Source organism: Lentinus tigrinus, assembly GCF_003813185.1.
Source record: "Lentinus tigrinus ALCF2SS1-7 unplaced genomic scaffold L226scaffold_19, whole genome shotgun sequence".
In the NCBI taxonomy this organism is placed as follows: Eukaryota; Fungi; Basidiomycota; class Agaricomycetes; order Polyporales; family Polyporaceae; genus Lentinus; species Lentinus tigrinus.
Genome location: NW_027137928.1, coordinates 464,789 through 486,378, shown reverse-complemented (window position 1 = coordinate 486,378; position 21,590 = coordinate 464,789). Strand labels below are relative to the sequence as shown.

The 21,590-nt window shown below is 55.1% G+C and overlaps 8 protein-coding genes across 8 annotated transcripts; 4 read left to right on the top strand and 4 right to left on the bottom strand.

Annotated features, from left to right (window-relative positions):
• Window positions 1-251: 251 nt before the first annotated feature.
• On the bottom strand, window positions 252-3,202 carry L226DRAFT_114445 (FAD-binding domain-containing protein). The gene is made up of 19 exons (XM_067672157.1): window positions 2,844-3,202; window positions 2,753-2,787; window positions 2,574-2,696; window positions 2,439-2,525; window positions 2,339-2,386; window positions 2,257-2,274; window positions 2,133-2,204; window positions 1,956-2,074; window positions 1,866-1,905; window positions 1,647-1,804; window positions 1,501-1,589; window positions 1,422-1,441; window positions 1,191-1,361; window positions 932-1,138; window positions 755-877; window positions 666-699; window positions 561-612; window positions 464-498; window positions 252-404 (listed from the first exon to the last, which is right to left on the bottom strand). Exons 1-19 carry the CDS (start codon window positions 3,115-3,117, stop codon window positions 358-360), a joined length of 1,752 nt encoding a protein of 583 aa, XP_067533777.1. The 5' UTR covers window positions 3,118-3,202; the 3' UTR covers window positions 252-357.
• Window positions 3,203-3,600: 398 nt separating this feature from the next.
• L226DRAFT_614426 (NAD-P-binding protein) lies at window positions 3,601-5,443 on the top strand. The gene is made up of 8 exons (XM_067686639.1): window positions 3,601-3,791; window positions 3,853-4,030; window positions 4,093-4,208; window positions 4,264-4,331; window positions 4,389-4,485; window positions 4,536-4,580; window positions 4,631-4,768; window positions 4,820-5,443. The coding sequence occupies exons 2-8, from the start codon at window positions 3,933-3,935 to the stop codon at window positions 5,293-5,295; spliced, it is 1,038 nt and encodes a 345-aa protein (XP_067533776.1). The 5' UTR covers window positions 3,601-3,791; window positions 3,853-3,932; the 3' UTR covers window positions 5,296-5,443.
• A 79-nt stretch (window positions 5,444-5,522) lies between these two features.
• L226DRAFT_614425 (alpha/beta-hydrolase) lies at window positions 5,523-7,080 on the bottom strand. Its single transcript, XM_067686638.1, has 7 exons — window positions 6,876-7,080; window positions 6,652-6,819; window positions 6,488-6,599; window positions 6,182-6,428; window positions 5,942-6,132; window positions 5,806-5,893; window positions 5,523-5,730 (listed from the first exon to the last, which is right to left on the bottom strand). Exons 1-7 carry the CDS (start codon window positions 7,048-7,050, stop codon window positions 5,629-5,631), a joined length of 1,083 nt encoding a protein of 360 aa, XP_067533775.1. The 5' UTR covers window positions 7,051-7,080; the 3' UTR covers window positions 5,523-5,628.
• A 1,705-nt stretch (window positions 7,081-8,785) lies between these two features.
• L226DRAFT_114346 (uncharacterized protein) lies at window positions 8,786-9,495 on the top strand. Its single transcript, XM_067672155.1, has 2 exons — window positions 8,786-9,251; window positions 9,319-9,495. The coding sequence occupies exons 1-2, from the start codon at window positions 8,967-8,969 to the stop codon at window positions 9,391-9,393; spliced, it is 360 nt and encodes a 119-aa protein (XP_067533774.1). The 5' UTR covers window positions 8,786-8,966; the 3' UTR covers window positions 9,394-9,495.
• L226DRAFT_114372 (uncharacterized protein) lies at window positions 9,291-10,429 on the top strand. Its single transcript, XM_067672156.1, has 3 exons — window positions 9,291-9,478; window positions 9,554-9,760; window positions 9,834-10,429. Exons 2-3 carry the CDS (start codon window positions 9,624-9,626, stop codon window positions 10,285-10,287), a joined length of 591 nt encoding a protein of 196 aa, XP_067533773.1. The 5' UTR covers window positions 9,291-9,478; window positions 9,554-9,623; the 3' UTR covers window positions 10,288-10,429.
• A 117-nt stretch (window positions 10,430-10,546) lies between these two features.
• L226DRAFT_511093 (uncharacterized protein) lies at window positions 10,547-12,026 on the top strand. Its single transcript, XM_067678284.1, has 4 exons — window positions 10,547-10,760; window positions 10,812-11,063; window positions 11,121-11,678; window positions 11,729-12,026. Exons 1-4 carry the CDS (start codon window positions 10,572-10,574, stop codon window positions 11,879-11,881), a joined length of 1,152 nt encoding a protein of 383 aa, XP_067533772.1. The 5' UTR covers window positions 10,547-10,571; the 3' UTR covers window positions 11,882-12,026.
• A 161-nt stretch (window positions 12,027-12,187) lies between these two features.
• Window positions 12,188-15,352, bottom strand: L226DRAFT_511090 (uncharacterized protein). The gene is made up of 17 exons (XM_067678283.1): window positions 15,091-15,352; window positions 14,875-15,024; window positions 14,754-14,817; window positions 14,649-14,702; window positions 14,557-14,592; window positions 14,452-14,505; window positions 14,257-14,406; window positions 14,125-14,200; window positions 14,010-14,066; window positions 13,655-13,945; window positions 13,503-13,589; window positions 13,408-13,449; window positions 13,299-13,354; window positions 13,115-13,242; window positions 12,678-13,054; window positions 12,583-12,616; window positions 12,188-12,521 (listed from the first exon to the last, which is right to left on the bottom strand). The coding sequence occupies exons 2-17, from the start codon at window positions 15,000-15,002 to the stop codon at window positions 12,329-12,331; spliced, it is 1,827 nt and encodes a 608-aa protein (XP_067533771.1). The 5' UTR covers window positions 15,003-15,024; window positions 15,091-15,352; the 3' UTR covers window positions 12,188-12,328.
• Window positions 15,353-17,994: 2,642 nt separating this feature from the next.
• L226DRAFT_614421 (uncharacterized protein) lies at window positions 17,995-21,140 on the bottom strand. The gene is made up of 5 exons (XM_067686637.1): window positions 21,075-21,140; window positions 20,616-20,965; window positions 19,233-20,565; window positions 19,011-19,174; window positions 17,995-18,957 (listed from the first exon to the last, which is right to left on the bottom strand). Exons 2-5 carry the CDS (start codon window positions 20,757-20,759, stop codon window positions 18,136-18,138), a joined length of 2,463 nt encoding a protein of 820 aa, XP_067533770.1. The 5' UTR covers window positions 20,760-20,965; window positions 21,075-21,140; the 3' UTR covers window positions 17,995-18,135.
• Between the last annotated feature and the right edge of the window lie 450 nt (window positions 21,141-21,590).

Genomic DNA, 21,590 nt, shown 5'->3' with positions numbered 1-21,590 from the left:
GCATGGCTTCCAGATCACATGGGTTCTACGAGATGGCATGAGAGAACTAGAAGTCACGCCACGAAGCTGCAGTGACGCGCCTGGCAAACAGCGCTGGAAGTTCTTCTTGATGGGATGCGGAGAAGAGTTAAAATGGCGGGAGACTTCCGGCCCTCGAAGCAGCCGACCGGATCGTAGTTTGTCGGTGCATGCCAAATCGGCGATGACACCTAAGGTATCGTTGCGTCTAGAACACCGCCTTGTCCTCACGGCTATCTGAGAGCTCCGGTGTGACCGATGATTTGGGCTAACAGTTGCTATTTATTACATGTACACGATAACTTCTCGATACAGAAGCAAAATCAGACCCACGGCGTTCTACAGGTAACACGAGAAGTGCTCCGAATCAGGTCCCTTTGAGTCAACTGCGAGTTTCATGTCAGATCATCACCCAATGCAGATGCAAACGGACAGAGAACCGTACCGCACTGCCAGCAGTCCAACAGATGGTCAGGGTCGCTTTACAAAGGACGCCGCAGTAAGTACGAGAGCGTATGGATAGCGAAGCATAGAAGGCTCACTACTTCCGCTTGATCTCGACCAGACGGTCATAGTTGTCGCCCCAGAATGATGCTGCGGATGATTCACGTTGGGCGGCATAACGCAAGAAATGGAAGCTCACTCACCCGTGGAATCCGGCTCGTGCACATCCGCTTCGTTCTGTAGGCTTCGTGAGTATCCATTGCATACATCGAGCCAAAGGCAAGGGACGAACAAAGTATGTGCCGGAGCCAGGGGTGATCTCTCGTAAGAGGTTCATTTGTGAGGTGAAGTTTGAGTAGAGCGCCTTCTTCTCGGTAGTTGTTGTGTTGAAGTTCCAGAACGTGGACGACGTAACCTACGAATCTATGCTGTTAGCCTAACGCATGTGGATGAAGCCGGTGATACGTACATGCCACAACGACTTCCGCCATATGGGATTGACACTAGTCCCCCCGCGATCCTTGAAGTGGTACGTCCCGACGACGAAGATAAGCGGCAATGGAGAGTCGTCAAGTACCTCGATAACTGTGTCGACGAGCTCGGCCTGTTTCTTAGATGAACGGAAGTTGTCCGCGGGTATTAAACGGGACGTAGTGAGGAATGGGAGTCCAACCGGCTGTCGAGGTTGTCGGACCTCCGCATAGAAGAGAGAGCGGGAAATCACTCACCACCCCGGTTGTAAGCAAGAAGTTGTTGAAGAATGTTAGGAACGAAGGCTGGAGGGTGAGGCTGAATGTCGCCCCAAGGGTCGTAGTAACGAATTGCTTGAGAGAAGCCATCTCCTGCTCGGCCTGAGACATGTTCAGCAAGGGGTTGGCGAAAATCATCCCTGTCTTTGGCTGAAAGAGGATCGAGCTCAGTCTCTACAGCCAGCCTGGAATCTCCAGACCATCACGCACTGTGATATACCCGCCCCATCCTGGTAACATGGCCAGCATTCAGTGTATTACTCAAGAGCGAACACCCGACTCGCCGCACCTGTTTCGGCCCATTGAAGAGAGTGCGCAACAATGAACTCCATCCATTCCTTTTCTATCTTCTCTGTCGCATTTAATCCCACGAATACACTGCAAAAGATGATAGTGAGCTCGAGCACTGTTCATCCGAGAGCCATCTGGACATACGCCGGAAAGGACATTTGAGGAAGAGCCCGCATGGTCGCCTCCATGAGGACGCCGAAGGTCCCCCCTCCTCCGCCACGGATGGCGAAGAACAAGTCTGCATTCTGGCAAGCACTCGCGGTGAGGTACCGTCCATCCGGAGTGACTATCTTCGCCTCCAGCTGGTGCATTGTATGAGGTTGGTAAACTTCACAATCGAGGCCGGCGGACTCAAGCACGTACCGCGCGGTCAACGGCAAGTCCAAATACGTTCGCTAATGCACTATGAAAACGTCAGTCTCGGTGAGAAGTTGAGTAAGATGGGTTCTATACCTGTGCCCGCCACCTTGGAGATATCCTCCTACCGCGGCTACGCTGCGTTCTGCTCCACCAGGAAGGGTGATATTGTGTGCCTCCGCGAAGTCGTACAGTTGCCCTTGGCTTACTCCAGCCTATTCATGATGTATAGTCAGCTACAGGATGGACCCATTTCATCCCAGAAAAACGTACGCCCATGGTGACGCCAGGCACGGCCGAAGACTTACTGCACCCGGCCGGTATGAAGGCTGGAGTATAAGAGATCTGGGTCAACAGTATCAGAACGTGATCACTATCCTCCGGCCCATTCACTTGCCTCTTGAAGGTTATGCATCTGAAGAGACAAGTCAGACGAGCTGATAATGACCTGCCCAAGGGCCGAATATCACGGTACATACCCAAAGGGCTAGCGCATTCGCGCCACTACTGCGTCCCGCATAGTCATGCTAGCAGTCTGATATCAATGAAGAGAGCGGCATGGTGGTTTAGAAGACTCACCCCGGTATTTTTGACGACGATGCGGACTCCAGTCTTCCGGGAGAACGCGAATGACGCTTGGACATCTGCGGGATCTCTGACATCGACCTACAAAGCGAAGTAAGTAGCTGAACGAAGTGAAACGTGGATACTCACGAAATAAGAAGGTATACTGCCCTGCGCGCAGATTTGAGGCGCATTGAATGCATTCGTGTCGCGTGGATCAAGGAAATCAAGGAGACACTGCTGCGAAGTGGCTTGACAAGTCTCCCACTCCGTCTAAACCGGATATTCAGCTTCAAGTGACACAAATCGTAGCTTCCGGACATCCGCACGTTCATAAATGATCCCATAATCCCAGCCCGCGTGCCTGTAGTTCGGTCATTGAGCTGTTTGTGTCTTGACTCGGACATGAGTGAGACTTGCCTGGATCGGTGTACGTAGCCTGTACCGCGACACATTGCTCTTGATCGGCTTCTCCAAACACAGTATCCGCAGTTTGGGCAAAGCACGGGCGCGCAAAGGGCACCGCAGCGTGTAAGCGACCGTGAACTGAAGAGTTGAGGAGCTTCCATTGCTCCTCGGATACAGCTGCGATGGGACCTCCCATGCATGTCGGGACGACGAGAAGAACAATGAGGAAGACGGTAGAGCGCATGTAGGAGAGAATGTAGAAGGGCGCGCTGGAGACACTCTGCATTCGAGAGTCGTTGGCTGGCTTGAAGACAAGGACGGACACTTTTATTCGGCGATGTACACCTCTTCATCATGGCAACAACGGGAAAAGGCGATGTGCGAGTGCCTGAGCATCATCCCTGGTAAGAGAGCATACACACGCAGAACTAACATAGCCTGCAACTTGAACACACCTTGGCAGATGGGTTCACCAGGTCCAGTGCCCGCACAAGGCGGTGAGAATGCGCGCATCCAAGTCCCTTCATGATTGGCGTTGGCACATGGAACGTATCATCGGAGGGTCTTGAGAAGCCATAGCATTCTCAGAATCTGTTGTTGGATGAACAGGGCTTCGCTCGGACAACAACCGCTGGAAGTTGCGGTGAGAGGAGGAGTCAAGCTCAAGTTTGACCTCGGTGTGTTCGAGAACAAGGTGTCTGGGGTCCGGTCTCGTGAGAGGCCGCCCAGATTCAACGTTGTACTCGTACTTCGTACTTCTGTGATATGTGATCGTTTCTCTACGCCTTTCTGTTCTGCGAAGTGACCCCTGTTTCCGGCTTGGACATGAGCAGAAGACACCGTATCGGAATTGGACCTGCCAAACAGTTCTTTTGCGTCCAAATCTTCGCAGTAGGCCAACCCCCGTGAGGAATCCGAATCTTGTCGCTGCGGAAAACCGACTGTGCGACATCTGCGAAGGTGAGTCAGGAATGCTAGTATCCCGAACCCGTAAGCGGCGCTGAAGAACCCGGTCATCCAGGTACTGAGGGCGGTGGGCCCAGATATAGGCCGCCTACTGTCTCCATACTCCGTCCAGAACGTCCATCATCTTTCCGAAACATGCCCTCCTCCAAGCTCATCCTTGTCACTGGCGCATCTGGCTTCATCGGAGCTCATGTTGTAGTCCAACTCCTGGCAGCTGGGTATCGCGTCAGAGGGTGAGGCAATCGGCTGCGCCCTTGTTAGTCTGCCTGCGCTCACACCGGACTACCCTCTGCAGAACCGCCCGTGGCGCCAAAACGGACTTGCTGAAGGCTGCATTTGGTTCATACCCGAACTTCGAGGTCGCCCCTCTCGATGATGTAGCGACTGGCGACTTCACTGCCGTCTTGCAAGGTAGGCTCTACTCAGAGTTATCGATACTCGCCACTGATCAATACGGCTGCTCTAGGCGTCGACGCTATCATACACTTGGCTTCTCCCCTCGCAGGACGGCAGTCTGCAGAGGATGGCCTGAACGTGCGTTCCTCCCTGTTCACCTGAGCTCCGTGGACCCGCTGATGTGCCTTCCTACAGACCGCGATCCAAGGCACGCTTAACATCCTGCAGCAAGCTTTGAAGGCCGGGGTCTCCAAGGTTGTCCTCACTAGCAGCTGGGCCACGACCCTAGATCGTAGGGCACTTCACCAATTGTTTCGCTTGGTGCTCACCCCCGCTCTCCAGCGAACCTCATGGCGGCGTATGGCGGCGTCACGTTCACAGAGAAAGGCGAGTGGCTGACTCCCCCCATGGCTCGCATTTACTCATCCGCGCTGTAGATTGGGGAAAGACGTCCAAGGAAGAACTCTTGAACCCCGAACTCAACCCAGTCTCTGTCTACTGCGGCAGCAAGCTCCTCGCCGAGCGCGCGGCGTGGGACTTCGCGAGAGAGCATCCAGAGCTTGACCTCGCCACCAGTACGTCTTCTCTCGTATATGGAATCTTCTCTCCTCACAGTTTGTGCGCAGTCAACCCGCCTTTCGTCTATGGTCCGCCTGTCCCCGGCATTTCCTCCGGCTCAGGGATCATGTCGCTCGGGACCAACGCCCTCATCTACCAGCTCGTTGCAGGGGAGAGCGGCCGCCCGCTTCCCTTGCAACTCCCGCCCTTCTATTGCCACGTCCAGGACGTCGCACGGGCACACGTCCTTGCACTCGAGGTGCCGAAGGTCCCATCCGGCAAGGACGTCGAGGAGAGGCGGTTTATAGTCGCGGGCCCGGGCGCCCTCCTGAACGACGAAGCAGTCAAGATCCTGCAGGCGGAGCGGCCTGCGCTCAAGGACAGACTGCCGACGCTGGAGAACGCGCCCGCGCTTCCGGGCCCGCTGTCGACGATCGATACTACGCGCGCGAAGGAGGTGCTTGGACTGAAGGCGTACAAGGGCGCGAAGGACACGCTGCTGGAGACTGTCGATGCCCTGCTCGAGGTTGAGAAGACTTGGTGACAGAGTACTTGGGATCTGGAGGGTACGCGAGAACTCTGATGCTGAATTGGGAACAATGTATCTTGTACAACTTGTTGGCAATGCTCGAACTTGATCAAGGGTTCAGAACGGGCGCAAGCCGGCCGTCGACGTTGATTCGTATCCGCATCATGCACAGCCAGAGCAACGCTTCGCGCTGTACTCAGCAGTGGCGTAGACGCGTCCAAGTGCTTATTTGACAGTTCTCGGTGCTCGCCTACCACCCAAAAACACACTTGCCAGACAGTGACCGCAGTATCATCATGTGGTGAGACGTCCGAGACGTGGGACAAGTATCCATTTGGGCGCATGCGCTCACAGCTTCCCTCGAAACTTGCCCGTCGCATGAGAGCCAGACCTTTCTGACAGAATTCCCCAGATAGCTTCTCCGACGAGTTCCGGAGACTGCTGCGGAGCCTATACGAACGAGCAGTCATGGTCAGCAGTAGATCTTCTCGAAGAAAGATCCCAACGCTGTTGACGACCACACACCATGTGTCCGGTCTTGGGGATGACCGTGATAGAAGCCATCGCTCGTCCCTGGGTGCGGTCGCATGTCATGACTTGCACTTCTTTGACACTGCCAGCCGTCAGATGAGGGGCCTCTTCGGGCAGAAGGAGTACTCACGGAGCCGGCTGTTGCTCACCCAGAATGACATGCACGGGAATAGCGCCGCAGAGCGTACGGAGATGCACCAGTGCCTCTTGGCCCTCCCCGAGGTCCGCATAAGCAGCGCTCTCGTCGCGCTTAGGGAAGGACAGAGTTACGCTCTTTCCCTCCCCAGCCGCAGCCGGAGCATGCTCCGTGAGACCGTATCTCTAAGGGGAGGATCAGAGCTGTATCCAACGTAAGTGTGGGGACACGTACAATGTACAGGTCGACGGCGCGGGCATCCCATACCTTCCATGCGCCTCTGGATGCAAGGTACGCCCGTGCCTCCTCACGACTCGACCATACTTCGCGGCGCCGCAGAGCGGATTGGCTGAGTCTGTCGAAAATGGCGCGAACCCCCTGGCTCGTAGCAATGTCCGGATGCACCATCCATGGCTCCACGAGAATCAAAGAAGACAGCTTGATATCATCGGGAGTCGTAGGATACATGGTCGATAGGACACTGCGAGGGGATGACCATCAGACGTCGTAGCACGAATATGCCAGCCCCGGAGCACGTACACGCCAGTCGCCCCAGCAGAATGTCCTATCAACACAATCTTGGAGGTCGACGGCTGCCGTAAGAGACCGCTCCTGGTGAGAGCGAGTACAGCTCCTCCGTATGTGCGGCATGCTAAGGCAGACAGTGAGCATAGTGCATGGCAGAGAACGGAGCTTCGACTGACAGACTCTGCCCCACCGCAAGAAAGACGGATGGACTCGTTTGTTCAGGGTGGCACTTTCTCCATGATCAGGGTCGTCGATCGCCCAGACCTCTGCGATCTGAAGCTCATACTGCGACACTCGCTCGAGCGCGAACAGGTGCGAGATGACCGGCTCCCATGTTTCCTTGTCTGTCGGGTTGTGGGATCAATATATGGTCATGCATCGAGGTGTGCCGGTCACTTACGATGACCGAGGGCATGCGCCAAAACTATCGTGTATGTATCCTTTGAGTCCGCTTGCGTGCGAGGCGCGCGTACGCCTCCGCTCGACGGACGGGTGTATCGTTTGGCGCAAGTGACGAGGGGTTCGCCCACAAGACGAAGGTCCACCGTGAACGTATCTACGTCGAAGTGAGACATGGCGAGTATGGTGCAGAGACAACGTATGGGAATGCTCACAGGGGAATGAGATCGCTTGGAAAATCAGGTGGGACAAGTCGGATGGCGCGCGCGAAGCCCGAAGTCCCTGATCCTCACATCATGGGCAATCTCAAGGGCTCCTTTTCTGGTCTTTCTAGCCACCATTTGAAGGACGGGCGGGGGAGGGACGTCGCATTCGATTACGTCTCTGAAGGAGGGCACACTCACAGTAACTCACCCAGATTTGGTTCGAAGGACGAGTTGTGCCCCGAGCACTCGATGAGGACCCCAGTCGCGCGTCGTCTTTGAAGAGTTCGCTGGGGGCGATATGCAGGCAGAATTTAACATGATGTAGACAGCAGGGAGCCTGGGTACAGAATGGAGAGGTGCTGCACCTGGAAGTAAGAAGGTAAAGTACACCGTGCGTTGCAATGTGCATTTTGCCGCGCCGCTGCGTTCTGGATACGGTCACGTGATTGACGCGTCTCGCGAACCTTGTTGATGTTATGTATATCGTTTCCTTGCCGTCATTGCCTCTTCCAGCCTACAAGAACCCCTCGACGCAATGTCCTCCTGGAGTGAGTCCGGCAGATATCAAACCTCTAGGGATGTATAATAACTGAACGGCGAACGCTCTGACACTCAAGCGAAAGCGGGAGGAACTGTCGACAGATCACGATAGCAGTACGACAAACAGGGTTCGACGGTCCTCACTGCGATTGCTGATGCCTCGGCGCTGCTAGGAGACACCATCGTTAGAATTCATATGGTCGATGATGACACGATTGAGCTCTTTGAGTGGTGCGTCTCCTGTTGCGTCTCCGGTCTTCCTGCTTCCTGCCCACCATCCACCAGCTGTTCGCTTCGCTGCTCCGGCAGTCAGCAGCGTTTATTACCGCCGACGCCTGAATCAAGAGCTCCTCCACGTCCCCCTCTACAACCTCATGTTCACGCTCTGTCCCCACGTCTTCGACACCTTCCTTTCGAAGGCGCTCGATAGGGTGTGTGAGCGAGGCGCAGAGAGTAGATCGCGCTGAGTCCGAAGGCCGAGAGAACGGGTCCGACGGTGACCATGACAACTCAAACTCGGAATGCGAGCACGAGCGGAGGCGCAAATGTGTACAGGAGCTGCAGGTGCGTCTCTTGAATCTTCCTGCTATCCTGCTCCCCAACCTTGTCTGTTCGTACGCCTACGCCGAGGAGTGCTCACTGCTCAGCAGAGAACTTAATCCGCGCGACTTCGTCCGCAAGTGCTTGGCGATCGACTCGACATCGCGCCCGGCAGCTGCCTCGCCATGGGCACGCCATGTTCTGTCCTCGACCTTGCAGCGCGAACTGCCGCCTGGCGAATCTACTGCCGCACACCCAGAAGTTCCACGTGAAAGAGACCTGTACGTTCTCGTACCGTGCTCCTTATCCGTCTCTCGCTACGTCCAAAGGCAGGGCGCGGTCTCCGGACATCTGGCAGACGACAAGACGGCCATAGACAATCTCCCACCGGTCACACATGTGGTCCTGCAAAATTTTACCTCTTGTGTCAACGCACCTTTATGACAGTTAGCGGCGGCCACTCCGCCAGCAGCCGTTAGCTGGGAGGGCCCCTGCTGTACGTCCTCTTTCGCGGCTGCCGGTGCCTTATAACCAGAAGATTGAGGTTCATTCAACATATCACGTGATTGACGCGACGCGACGCGTCATCCACGTGAGCGTTGTGCTCGGTGTCCGCCGCAGCAAGCTCGCTGTTCCGGATCCGCGCACGTCGTTCTCATTCCCCCAGCCATCCGATGTTCCTCGCGACCCGTGAATATTAGCCTCTTGCTCTTCCTGCCTACTCCAAGTGCTTGTGTCGACCTCGGTATGCATAGCTTGAACTGGCCTATTGCGGTATTCTTCGTGCCTGAGGTACTTGCTTTGCTATGCGCCCAGGTTCTCCCCGTTCAACAGGGCGCGTGCAGACGACATTCAACCGTCAAGAGGCCATTGTGACGTTGCTGAAGCGAGAGATCGACGGGAGCAGCGTGGACAAGGAGAAGCCTGAAGTGTCTGAGGCGGAGATCGAAAGGATGGGGGACTGCAGCTCCTCGCCGCTACCGGACCCGCCCAGCTACCCCTCGCAGCTGAAGATCTGGCATGAATTGTTTTCGGACGAGATTATCTTCAAGATCTTCTTGAGACCCTTCCCATTCCTGATCTCTCCTGTGGTACGCCGCGCTCTACCTACATTCGTCTTCGGTACCGGAGCCGATTGCTGACGCACGTACTGCACAGACGCGGTTCCTCTTCCTCTCGCGCATGCAGACTGTGTGGCTGAGCGGGTGGCATGCCCCATTCAATACAGCATAAACTTGCTCACTCGTGTATAGGTCTAGTCCTCCTTTGCTCGTCGATCATCTTCACCACTGAGTACAACTTCAACGCCGCACAGATTGTACGTCTGCATCTCCCCTTCCCTCCATCCGCGATCGAGCGATCCCGCCCTGACGCCTTCGTCCACACCCCACAGGGTCTCACAAACCTCGGCGACATCGTCGGCATCGTTCACCGGGTCCCTCAACGACTGGGGTATCGTCTGGATGTCGAAGAGCAACAGCGGGATGTACGAGCCCGAGTTCCGGCTCGTCTCAATGCTCTTCGGGGTCTTCGGGTATGTCGGCTGGGCAGTCAGGAACGACCATCGCATGCTTTGGATCGGTGCCGTCGTATGCATCACGTACGTTCTTCCTGCCATCCACGCGATTTCGTTTCTAGATCTCGTAGGTTGACTCGGCGTGTCGCGCACCTAGGATGCTCAACATCAGCATGGTCGTCTCCGGCTCGGCCGCAGTGACCTATCTGCTCGACACGCACCGCGCGAACGCGCTGCACCTCTTCGCGCTCAGCAACTTTGGCAAGAAGACTACGACAGGTGCGCAACCAAAATGCAGCCTTGAAGGTCACCGATTAACCTCCACGGCTACTACTTTGAGGTACGTCCTTCAGAGTATGCCCAACTCTCATTCCGGTGTCTCTAGACCACGTACAACCTTTAGTATTTCTATGCACCGACGGCGAGCTCTTCGTCCAGATTCGCGCCCTGACGTCCATCAAGCCTTCTCTCAGAGCAAATCAGTATCGGGACAAGGCACTCAAAACGGGCACCATGATCATCTCGCATTCAGACACAACCGGCACTTGCGGGCGTCAGGCTCAGCGGAGGCCCAAGCCGGGCGCGAGGCTAGGGCCATGCAACCTCCATGAAATTTTGTGATGGAACGCATGCGGCATGATGATGGCACACCTACTAGGCTGGGTGAAAGTCAGCGGCGCATGCAGCGGGCTCTGATCCGTGCGTCCTTAATCACTACGAAAGGGCGTTGCGATGCCAAGTACTTCCTTACTATTGAAACGGTGAAACGCATGTCGACCGTATGTTTGTCTGTGCTTGCCTGAGTGGGCGCTGCGTGCCTGTATGTATGTAGCACCCGCCGCACTGAAGCCCACATACTAGTCTCGCCTTCCTCCCCAATCCATGCGACATCGATATGTCGCTGTCATCGTTCTGGAGTATCGACGGTCATCATGAGCTACTGGAGGGATATCCCACTTCCCAAGAACACTGGAGCCTGGGCGATGAGGTTGATGAGCCTCGCCGTGCCCTGCTTGACAAAATCGAGCTTGCTCTTTCGCCGAAGATTGTGAGCACGGAGGTGCGAGCTAGTGAAAGGAACTTGGTCAGTGATATTCCTCAATTCGTCCCTCCTCTGCTCAAACGACACATACAGGTACTCGAAGTAGAATTGGAGGACGGTCGGCGAGAGATTGTTCGCGCACCTATCGGCGCTCGGGAGATCTTATTGTTCGAAAGCGAAGTCGCTCTGATCGAGTGGCTCAGCCAACGCACCACTATCCCCGTGCCTCGAATTCGCTGTGTCGTTCGTCCAGACACGGCTGAGCTCCGCAGCTTTGCTGTGATGGAGAAGCTGCAGGGAGAGTGCCTCATGAACGTCTTCGGAGGCCTATCATTCGCGGACAAGGTAAGCACAACAGATACTTCATGTGTATATCATGCTCAGTGGATCGCCGTCATGCAGGAGTCTATCATCCAAGAGATCGCGAATTTCATGCTGCAGCTCAATGAATTAGCAGTACCGCAACAGATCGGGACCACAGCGATCAGGAACGACGTCGTGACACTCATACCCCCAGTCAGGACCATCCTTCTGACCGCCGACCACTCTCGTGTCTTCGACACTCTGGAAGACTATATGCACGCTCTCGTCGAAGCTAGGCGTGCGTCCCAATGGATAGGCACTACCGATGCCGACAGGTCCCGTGCAGGAGTGGCTCTCACCCGCCTCGCTGAGGAAATATCGCTGATACTCGCACGTCTATCTGCGCCCATATATCGGCGCTGCGTCCTTCGTCACGATGACTTGCACGAATGCAACGTTCTCGTCGACGGGAAGCGCATCAGTGGCATCATTGATTGGGAGTTCCACTCTACGATCCCGGTTGCGCTAGCGGCTAAGCCGCCGTCCTGGATTCGCTACGACGGGATTTTCGACCCGCGCTTCCGGAGCAAGGAGTTTGAAACGTGGTGGGTAGCATCTCCGGAAGACGCCTCCAGATTGCGTGCTGCGTACTTCGAGGTAAGCATGCCGACATTCTCTTCCACGAACAATGCACAAACTTGTCACAGACTCTCAAAGCCATGAACGAGGAGTACTGGCGCGCCGCGGTGGACGGCCAGTTACTTCAACAGATTGAGGAATGGTTGTCAGACTGCAGACTCGACCCTGGGTGCGATAGGATGTCTGCATGGATGAATAACGTGTTACTGTCAGTTGGCTGAACATACCGATGCGACATCACCTCCACCGTCAAGGCGCAGAGTTGCAATGACGTTTTGGAGTTCGTTCCCTGGTTTGATGGTCGAGGAAGGCCGATAGATCACCTTATGAGACGTGTTTATAACGAGTCCTTGATTAGAAGAGGTCCAATTCCATTCAGAACACAATGTAGAAGTATACTACGCCTTTGGTCTCGTACGTCAGGGTACGAGACCAGTGAGCCTTGTACCTCAGTCTCAAGAACAAGCGCTCGGTCACGTGGCCTGCGATCACACACCTTCCGACCTACTTACGAGGAAGGAGAATAACTCGGGATGCTCTACCAAAGAAGTAAGATTCTAGGTGTATACTGTACAATTTACAAGATGCTACGTCTCCGGATACTCTATGATTACAAGCAAGCGCGAGACAACCGTTTACCAAGACCGTGACAGCAACCAAGCTCAGGCTCAACCGCTCTTTTCCACCATGAACGAACCGAAGTACGCAGAGATATCTTCCACATGTTCGTAGGGTGCCACCATCCCGACGTAACCGTCCGGACGAACGATGACGATCGCGCCCGCCTCGGGGCTGATGCCGTAGGCCGCGAAACCTCCGCCGCCCTCACGAGCGTGCATGTCGGTATCGTCGAGGAGCACCCTGTGAAGAAGACGCCCCTCAGCCCGGATCCATCAAGGAAGCAAGTCAGCAAAGCACTCACTTGGACCAGTGCGGCCTGAGCATCTGTGGCACGTCTGTGGAAGAGATCAGCCTCTGGGACGACAGGAATCTAATTTTTGTAGGCAATGCACTGACCGATGAAGTCGACCTCGTCCTTGCTCGCCGCGCAGACGCACAGGATATCGAAGACCTTGTGGTAGTCGCCCTGTCCGTATTTATGCAAGAAGCTGCCAGGAGCGTCGAGCTTATCTGCGAGCGCGCGCACGCGAGCCAGAGTCGCCGCAACCGTGACGTTCCCAACAAACACGAGCACCTTGAAGCGCGTGTCGGAGGGCATCGCGTCGTGGATGTTCACCGCGCGGATGTCCGCGGCCTGGACGAAGACGTGCGGGATCATGCGCTCGCCTATGACGAGCTTCGTAGCGCATGACTGGTGTTTCTTGTCCACAATCGCCGATGGCTCGTAGCGCACGCCGACACCGCTGGAGAAGCCGCTGAAGGTTTGGAATGCACTGTTCACGAGGGCGCGTTCAGAAAGGGTATAGGCGTGGAGTACGTGAGACGTTACGTACCCTACGAACTCCTCGTGGGAGATCCCGTCTTGGTTTTCCTCCGTGCGCGGCTTCCCGGTGAATAACTTTGACCACTTGCGATCGAAGTCAATCAGGTCGCGCGCGAACTTCAGCCTCTCGGACTCGTACTAGAGTATTGCAGGGTCAATTCACGACCAGTCCAGAAGAGCCGGCTGACACTCACGGTTTTCAACAAGGAAAGATCTGCCCAGCCCCGGAGGACGTATGCCAACTTCCACGCTAAGGCACTGATGAGCCGTAGAGTCGCAAAGACGTCCGCGGAGTTTACGTACCTATGTTGTGGCTATCGTTCATGCTCGCATTCATCCCTTGGCCTAGACGCATGATTAGCGACAATTACGGGAGTCATGTTACTAGAAGCACACACCGGCTTTGGGTGAGTGAGTGTGGCAGGCGTCCCCCGCGATGAAGATCCGATCCTCAACGGAGAACTTCTGCGCGACACGCTGTCCGACTGACAATACAGAATACAAGTCAGCGGACACTCCACGAGACCCACAAAGACCGACAGGGGCGCACTGATATAGATGGTCCACCATTCGGGCTCGCCCAGCATCTTGAGGTGGTACGGCTGGAAGATCTTCGCCGCCGTCTCCATGAGCCTGCCAGGGTTTGCACGGGCTTTGTTCACCCTGCCGGTCTTGGGGTCGACGAAGTCGGGGTCCTCCGAGAGTTGGATGTAGTAGCGCATCATGTCGCCTTCGCGCGGGATGTTCATGAGCGTGCCATGGTTCGAGTGGATGAACGTCCAGTTGCGGCTATCCGGGAAGTTTGTCTCGGGGTAGACGTCGAGCACACCCCATATCGAGTCTAGGGAGTATGGGGTAATCACAATCAGCCGTTGACGTGGAGGATCTGTCATGCATTGACGCACCCGTGTTGTCGCCTTCCAATTTGATTCCCAAGACATTCCGGACCCAGGAGTGAGCGCCTGACAATATGTCATGGGTCAGGGTGTTCATGAACTGAATGAGTGTAGGGTGACTTACCATCGGCGCCGAGAACAAACTTTGCATGCACGATCTCAATGTCGTCCTCTTCGAGGTCGAGACGCTTCAACGTGACCTGGGATTCTGTTGCTACGATGTCCCTCTGCCCAACAGAAAACAAGAGCTGCTCACCTTGACAGGATTCGCCTTCGGGTCCTTGAGCTCGGACTCGTCTTTAGAAAGCACGATTGCTGTGGGGATGGTGGAGCGCTGCACGTGCAGGCCCTTGGCATCCATCGAGCCGTGGAATAGGGCTTCAATACCTCCTTGGTGCCTCGTGATCTATAAAAAGTCAGTCACGTTCAAGAGAAGAGGGTCCGGACCGACCAATTGAGGATACCGAGCTGTCTCGGAAAAAATTGAAGGCGTGCGCTGAGTTCTCTGCGGGGATGCGTGAGACAAGAAGAGCATGCTTCTGTAGATGCGACTTACAATGATACCGCCATTGGGACCTGGGTTCCAGAAGGACTGAGGATTGCATCAGTGTCGCCGCAGCAAGGGACAATGCGAAGACGAGAACTCACGGCTCGCGGAAAATGCGCACCGATGCGGATGAGAGGCTCCGCCAGGCCATAGCTCTAAGAGAGAGTGAGCCATACATCGCACCCGACACGTCCAGGCAATCTCACCTGCAATACTTCGATCGTACGAGGCTGTATCCCATCTGCCTGCCCCGCCGCGACACCAACAGCTCTAGAAATCGGGTTACTACAGCCGTTGGAAGGGGAAGAAGGGAAAGATACGACGGACCTCTTGTCTATGATACGGACGTCTACGCCTGCATGCGCGAGAGCATTCGCGCACATCAGACCCGCCGGCCCAGCACCGATGATCAGGACATCGACTTTGCTCTCTATCTGGGGGTTGAGAGTTGTCATGCTCGTGGTCGCGGTGGTAGTCCTAGAGTGAAGCAGAGAAGAGTGAGGAAGGGGGGATGGTCACGGGCCTGTCAGGAAGAACCGGAACCTTATAAGCCCTTCGAATGGTGCGTTAGACTACGCCTTCCTTGATAGTCTGTGCTTGGTCAACTGACCGTGTCGAGCACCGATCGGGGTATTTGAGTGGACGAAGGCGATATGAGGGCCTAAGACCTGCGGGTGCTTCTGACAGCGTCCTAGGGTTGCAGTGCTCCTACCCTCGAAACACCAGCGCGAAGTGGCGACACGCGCCACACTTCGACTTTCCGCTTACGCCGCAAGCTTAGGCAACGCCTTCGCTCCAAGACTGGTCGTCCATCATCAGTATTATGGCACGGCTTGACAATGTTAGTCATTGAGCTGCGCGTCATCGCGGATGTTGAACGCGTCGTCGCTGCGGGAGTCAGACACTGCGTGAGAGCCCGCTTCTTTACCTAGAAGCCCGCAGTGCAGAAGAGGAAACAAGACTGCCACAACCATACGGGCAGGTAATAAGGCGGTCGTCAATGTCTGTAGAGGCATCCGCGACGGGGCGAGCTGATAGTGTCACACGTAGCTCATGCTCGAGGGACTTACCTGGGGCACGCATTTCGCCGTGCTCCTCGACAACATTCATGGATCCCTTGAGCAGGAAGGAAGCGTCAGGAGCAGGCTCAAGTGATATCTCACATGCACATATAGGCATGCCTTTCGCTAGTTATAACATGAGTGCGCCGTGCGAGAGCGATGCGGACTTTGAGGGTCAGCCCGGAACTAACGGTTGGATATTGGAATCTTCCAACGCTACGCCTTCGGCGCCTCGAACAACCGCTGTATGAAAGAATACCTATAGAGGAAATTGTGAGCGCGGTGTTCAATGCCAAACGCTTTCGAGTACCGCACAAGGAGCAACTATAGCGCGACCACTGTGCAGATAGATGATGCAGCAATTGCCATCCTACCGCCGCCATAATCATGATGAGTGATCGTGATTAGTCGTGGCTGCCTGAGGTTTCCCCTTCAGTAGGCCATAGCTTTCAGTAATCGCAAGCATAGGAAGAATGAGCATTGACTTTATGAGAAGAAATGAGGAGACGGAATAGAGAGAGCCTAGGGGATACCGGCGCTACGGAAATTCTCGGGAACAACCCATTGTCAGGCGCTTCGAGGTCGAGCTTGGCTCTGGACGACCGTGATACCTGAGCATATGAGCTGCAGGTACATCCTTCTTGCCTTCTCTCAACTTCCACACTCCATTAGAGTGAGTAATCGGGTTAACATGTTCTTCCTGAGGTCATTAAGTTCGTCCCAACAGCCAGATGGTGACATTCATCCAACGGGAGCCTACAACACTGCAGGTATTGCTCATGTCATGCGCTCCAAACTACAGCCACCTTTCTGGTATCGGTACCGAGCACAGCATGTCTCTTCGTTTGTTGTATTCCCACTAAGACACAGCTCGCATCCTAGGTACTGGTGGATTGGTGCCACGGTCGCACAAACCCTTCTTTTACGACCGCGACGACCAGCGAGCCAATTGAATGATGCGCCGAGAAAGTCCTGCAACGCGATAGGACTCTAGGAAAGTTACCGAATACTTCTCCGTTCCCTCGCTCAGTGTCAACAATCATCCATCCGCCGCTCTTCCGTGCATCTGCAACAATTCCTCGGCAGACTGGGCATCGATGCGACTGTGAAAGACGCAGCATAAGGTTAGTGTTCACTCCTCACCGCTTGCTCTTTGTCCCCCCGAATCCCCCTCCGGCTGAGACCGATGTCTGTTCGCCCCGCCTACATTGGTGCGTCCGGAATAGATAGTATACACCATTGCGCGCTGACCGATGTCCCTGCCACAGGTTGCAGGAGCGTCAGGCTGCATGCTCCGTATACTTTTATCCCGTTGCTTGATGCTTGGCCATCGTGTCCAGAGTAAGTCACCTGATTACATCCCAAGGTTGAGCGTTCCACCTCATGATAGAAACTCCCGGCGGCGCGAAGCTCGACCTCGTCCGCAAGCACTACAAGTTGAACCTTAACTTCGAAGCTATTCATAGCAATGATGTCGCCACCAGCGACTCCCAGATGGCCGATGACACTAACATCTTTGCACGGCGTTCATGCCATTTTTCATGTCGCCTCGCTCATAGCCGGAAGAGCGGCCCCTGCGGAACAGCTCCAGGTGCGCCTGTTTCGACCCGATGGCTAGGATATGCCTGCTGTGCTACTTATCGTGGTCCGTTAAGCTCTCGCTGCGGGAGTACACCAGGTTGTCGTGACCAAGTAGCTCGGCTACTGCCATGAACTGTATGTCCTGCCTCAATCCGCCCTTCCTGTACGGCTCATAACTCCCCAATTCCGGCTAAGGACCCTTCTCTAGTACTAGCTCTCCGCCGGAAGACCGGGCGACCGCTCCCACCGCGCCGACTTACTACCGTCACGTCAAAGACTTCACGCTTCAGCTTTTCAAGTTCTCGGCCGATACAGATTTGTGCGACAAGCGCTATCTGGATCCAGCCCTGGAGCTGGCCCTCTGGATCGAGTACATCGCGAAGAAGCACCAGGGGCTTCGGCAGTGGTAAATCGCTTGCCTGCGCTGGAGGACGCTTGGCCGCTCTCTATGAGACGTGATTCGCGTTCGCAAAGTTCAAATGCTTCGCATGTCGGCTTGGCTGAGACAGTAGACGAGATGATCCAGGCGTCGCTCGAGCTTGAGCATGTAAAATCAGGTTGCATTTGTAGTCAGTACCATTTGTTCTTATAAGGTAGAGTGCGAAATTTAATGGTTGTGTGAAGTTATAATATCGTGCCCGACCGTGTCCGAGCGCGAGATCCGAACACGGTGAAGAGTAAGAGCCTCGAAGCGAGCAGTCCTAGAGGTGCCACACCTGATGCGTATTGAAGATTGCGGTGCTCATCAACCTACGCACATAACAACGAGATGTGAAGAGGCTCAAGACATAGATTGTACGATAAAGGAGCTACATCATAAACGGATGCGCCATGTAAGATACAGTGCAGGTCACCACACACAAACCTCGCACAATGTAGCTACAACCCATTCGGACAGCCGTCGTCATCTTGTCGGCCATGACTAGCAGCCTGGAGGCAAGGACTGTCACATCCTCATGCGCTTGGACTCGCGTTGAGGTTCGACGTCCTCGGAACCTGAATCAGAAGTCTCGTCGTCGTCCAGTGGCCGTTTATCCCCGGTCTCATATTCAACGTCGTCGTCGTCGGTTGCAGAGAGGTCAGATGAGGCCGACATGCTGCTCTCGTAGACCATGCCGAACGCCGGATCCTGATGTGCCTTGGCCACAAACTGGTTCTTCTGCTTGGCGGGCAGCTTCTTCCCCTGGACGGACGACAGCACTTTGTAGAGAAAACTGTGGTCCGACAAGAAGCCTGACAGATTGCAGGAGTCCACTGCAGCATCGGATGCTGCCGAAGTTGACGTTGTGGTATTGTCGCTACCGCCCGAGATCCAACTGCTTGGGATGCTTCGTGCGGGTATGTATTTGGGGTCGACGGTGACATCCGGCCTCTGCTGCGGATGTGGCTGCTGATCGGCCTTCGAGTCAGGCTCTTCCATGCCATACAACATCCGCATCCGAGGAACGTCGACGTGCTGATAGGAGTCGTAGCAACCATCTTGAAGCTTTTGGATGATGCTCTGGAGCGCATCGTTGTTACGGACTTCGAAAGGAGGCTGTCGATTCTTGACTTGCTTCAGCTTTGCCGCAACGGCGACTTTGATACCCCCCACAAGTACATGCGCCTCGTACGTGTTCGCGACTAGTTGACGCACTTCTTCCTCCACGGGGTGGTATTTGAGGACGAGGTAGTGGAATGCATGAATGAAGGACTCCAGATCGTCTGATAGACGATACGGCTTCCTGGGGAATCTCGCGGCCAAGGCAGAACGGAATTGAAAAGTGCCCTGAAACAAGAATTGGGGTTAGTATCAAGCTCAGGGTTTGGAAAGCAACATACGGTGCGATCAGGTTCCGTGAGCCCAGACTCGAGCTCACACTGGAGTCGACAGAGGTCCCAATCGATGAGGAGGGCCCGGGTGAGCGTGCGAGGGTCAATCAGGATGTTCCCGATGCTGATGTCGTGATGTAAGACTTTGGCTTTGTCCCATGCCTCGTAATGAGCTATCGTAGTAACAACATTAGCATATAGTCAATCATGCATTATCACGAGGTGACTCACTCAAGACAGCGTCTGCGAAGACGAGCGCAAGCTGCTTGAAGTTCATGAAGCTCTCCAGCGGTAATCCGATCTCGACAGTCGCAATTCGATAGTGAAAGAGAGGTACCGAAGGAGCACCATCGGGATGACACAGAATATCTTGAATCTGCGACGTCTGAGCTTGCATACCACCGACATCCCCGCCGCAGATCAGAGTAGGTATGCCTTCCACCCCGCAGCGAGCCATCCGCTCGTAGATCATATGCTCCGGTCGCGTGCGTTTCGGAACATAAGGCCTCCAGTAGTCTTTGAGGAAGCATAGACGTTCTCCGTCGATGTCATACGCGATGTAGCCTCTCGTGCTGCGGCCAATGAGCGAGTGCGAGGAGAAGTAAGCCTTGCCGATGAGGAATGATCGCGGAGTCGGCGCGACCGGCGGCTGTGACGGAGGCGAAGCAGGTGCAGCAGAGGATGGATCAGCCGGAGAATGTGGCGGGAAGGGTTCGTCGGGGAATCCCTCATCTGGAGGGGTACCCATCGGGATAATGTCGACCTTGTAGATTGGCTGCCCCTCAGGAATCGCTTGCTTGACGAAGGACCGGATCTTCTCGTGTACCGTTGAGTCATCGGCCATTCTCTTGAACGCTGCAGCGTCTTCATCAGACACACGCTCGACGGTTGGGTCGTAGCCGAGCTGTGCTTCCGACATATGCGCCACTTTCCAGACAAAGTCGTGGAGGGGAGAGTCGGGCATCGTCCAATTGAACTCTTCAGAAATTACTGCTCCGCCCCGATCGAAGAAGCAGATACGTGCCATGTAGTCCCAGACGTAGATGGCGTAGGAGAACCTGCGGTGCTGATTGTCGAGTACCTCTGACATGTGATCGATGAACTGTACATAGCCTTGTTCGTTCTGGAGAGTAACCGGGACGAACGACTTCGGTTCGGAGGAGGCTTTGGAGGCATTTGGGGACGACGCAGAATGCTTGCTCTGTGTAGTGGGAGGCACCTTATCAAAGTGGAAGGCAGCGTGGTCGCGATTGTGCTTGACTTCGATCGGGATGGCAACCCAATGCCAGGAGATGTGACATGGTGGAACTGCATCTGCGTCCGCGTCCTCGCCTGTGTCCTTATCGGAGTCCTCGTCTGCACTATTATCTGCGTCCTCACCCACGCCCTTCCCGGTAGGTTTCGTCTCCGTAGTAGTAGCCTTCACCGCCGCAGGGGTGTTCAAGTAGATACCCACCCCCAATGTATCGGCGCGTTTTCGTTTTCTGTGCCTGCGGCCGTCCGTACGACGTACGCATACTTTCTCAGCGGATGCGGCCGTGAAAACGGAGTCGATAGACGTTGTCTGAAAGAAGTGAGTGATCTTCCCGCGCTACCTGGCAATCGTTAACGTACCAGGAGGGAGTAGACATGCTTCTTGTAGTTTGCACGGCTGAAGTCTGCCCCCTTGAATGACCTCCGCTGTTTCGTCGTAGGTAACGATCCAGGGACCTTCGACAAGACCGCTTCCACTGGCATCTCAAAGAAGCGGGGACTCATATTGCCTTCAATGTCGATCAGACACGGGTTGCGTGATGGGGGGGATGTCACTTCGGGAGCGTTGGGTGGTTGGGGGGTGTGAAAGTTCGGTAGTTGTCTCGCCGAAGGTGGTGGAGGTAATTGAAAAACAGAGGGAGAAGAGAGAGAGAGCTCAGCAAGTCAACAGTAGTGAAGCTTCCTAAAGCTTTCTGCTCGCGCTCGGGGTACTGATTGTGAAAGAAAATTCGCATCAGCCATGGCGAGGGTGAGAGTGAAAGCGGGATGGGGGGGGGCCTATCGCAGGGGCTCTAGCGACCGTTCGGAGAACCTACTTACTTGTGAACAGAAAGATTGGTTCGTGAGTGTGTTGTGGGAGGGGACTATGAGCCACGTCGACTTTGGTAGAGCCGTAGCTAGCGCCCTGTAGCGGACTCGAACATGGATACCATATCGGGCTTTCGGAGCATCGCCACCCTCTTAGCGCCGTTGTTCCTCTTTCTTCCCGGCGACGGCAGTCATGGGTCTCCATTCTCGCGGCGCGAGTTGCCAGTCAACCAGTTCCTGAAGCTCGTTAATGTACCTGGGCCAACGGATATGAAAGGAAGAGGCTCAAAGAGGTGGATTTTACTGGGGTGAATGTTGGAGAATTGACGGACAACGGGCCGCTGAGATGTTCCGCAGGTATTACGTCCAGCACTATCCGTCCGACCCGTTCAGGCTGAAGGGCTTGGTACGTCCTCCGTGTCTCTGGATGTCTGAGGACCCATCTAATGGTGCGCGGGTACAGGTCGCTCTCATTTGGTTTGCGCTTCGTCTTCCTATGTGGTAACTCCGCAGCGTGACCTCCGAGTC

What these genes read in the sequence shown, in the direction of transcription:
- L226DRAFT_114445 (XM_067672157.1), bottom strand. Translation starts at nt 3,117, where the DNA reads ATGCAGAGTGTCTCCAGCGCGCCCTTCTACATTCTCTCCTACATGCGC. An exon ending in CTCCAAGGTGGCGGGCACAG is followed by an intron (nt 1,906 to 1,955) that starts GTATAGAACCCA and finishes ACGTTTTCATAG; the next exon opens with TGCATTAGCGAACGTATTTG. An exon ending in GATGGGGCGGGTATATCACA is followed by an intron (nt 1,362 to 1,421) that starts GTGCGTGATGGT and finishes ATCCTCTTTCAG; the next exon opens with CCAAAGACAGGGATGATTTT.
- L226DRAFT_614426 (XM_067686639.1), top strand. Translation starts at nt 3,933, where the DNA reads ATGCCCTCCTCCAAGCTCATCCTTGTCACTGGCGCATCTGGCTTCATC. An exon ending in CTTCACTGCCGTCTTGCAAG is followed by an intron (nt 4,209 to 4,263) that starts GTAGGCTCTACT and finishes CGGCTGCTCTAG; the next exon opens with GCGTCGACGCTATCATACAC. An exon ending in CTGGGCCACGACCCTAGATC is followed by an intron (nt 4,486 to 4,535) that starts GTAGGGCACTTC and finishes CCCGCTCTCCAG; the next exon opens with CGAACCTCATGGCGGCGTAT.
- L226DRAFT_614425 (XM_067686638.1), bottom strand. Translation starts at nt 7,050, where the DNA reads ATGTCTCACTTCGACGTAGATACGTTCACGGTGGACCTTCGTCTTGTG. An exon ending in GGCGCATGCCCTCGGTCATC is followed by an intron (nt 6,820 to 6,875) that starts GTAAGTGACCGG and finishes ACAACCCGACAG; the next exon opens with ACAAGGAAACATGGGAGCCG. An exon ending in TCTGCTGGGGCGACTGGCGT is followed by an intron (nt 6,429 to 6,487) that starts GTACGTGCTCCG and finishes ATCCCCTCGCAG; the next exon opens with TGTCCTATCGACCATGTATC.
- L226DRAFT_114346 (XM_067672155.1), top strand. Translation starts at nt 8,967, where the DNA reads ATGCGCCCAGGTTCTCCCCGTTCAACAGGGCGCGTGCAGACGACATTC. An exon ending in CATTCCTGATCTCTCCTGTG is followed by an intron (nt 9,252 to 9,318) that starts GTACGCCGCGCT and finishes CGTACTGCACAG; the next exon opens with ACGCGGTTCCTCTTCCTCTC.
- L226DRAFT_114372 (XM_067672156.1), top strand. Translation starts at nt 9,624, where the DNA reads ATGTCGAAGAGCAACAGCGGGATGTACGAGCCCGAGTTCCGGCTCGTC. An exon ending in GGTGCCGTCGTATGCATCAC is followed by an intron (nt 9,761 to 9,833) that starts GTACGTTCTTCC and finishes TCGCGCACCTAG; the next exon opens with GATGCTCAACATCAGCATGG.
- L226DRAFT_511093 (XM_067678284.1), top strand. Translation starts at nt 10,572, where the DNA reads ATGTCGCTGTCATCGTTCTGGAGTATCGACGGTCATCATGAGCTACTG. An exon ending in GAGCTAGTGAAAGGAACTTG is followed by an intron (nt 10,761 to 10,811) that starts GTCAGTGATATT and finishes CGACACATACAG; the next exon opens with GTACTCGAAGTAGAATTGGA. An exon ending in GCCTATCATTCGCGGACAAG is followed by an intron (nt 11,064 to 11,120) that starts GTAAGCACAACA and finishes GCCGTCATGCAG; the next exon opens with GAGTCTATCATCCAAGAGAT.
- L226DRAFT_511090 (XM_067678283.1), bottom strand. Translation starts at nt 15,002, where the DNA reads ATGACAACTCTCAACCCCCAGATAGAGAGCAAAGTCGATGTCCTGATC. An exon ending in GTTTGTTCTCGGCGCCGATG is followed by an intron (nt 14,067 to 14,124) that starts GTAAGTCACCCT and finishes ACATATTGTCAG; the next exon opens with GCGCTCACTCCTGGGTCCGG. An exon ending in ATTGGAAGGCGACAACACGG is followed by an intron (nt 13,946 to 14,009) that starts GTGCGTCAATGC and finishes CATACTCCCTAG; the next exon opens with ACTCGATATGGGGTGTGCTC.
- L226DRAFT_614421 (XM_067686637.1), bottom strand. Translation starts at nt 20,759, where the DNA reads ATGAGTCCCCGCTTCTTTGAGATGCCAGTGGAAGCGGTCTTGTCGAAG. An exon ending in CTTCGCAGACGCTGTCTTGA is followed by an intron (nt 19,175 to 19,232) that starts GTGAGTCACCTC and finishes TTACTACGATAG; the next exon opens with CTCATTACGAGGCATGGGAC. An exon ending in TCACGGAACCTGATCGCACC is followed by an intron (nt 18,958 to 19,010) that starts GTATGTTGCTTT and finishes TTCTTGTTTCAG; the next exon opens with GGCACTTTTCAATTCCGTTC.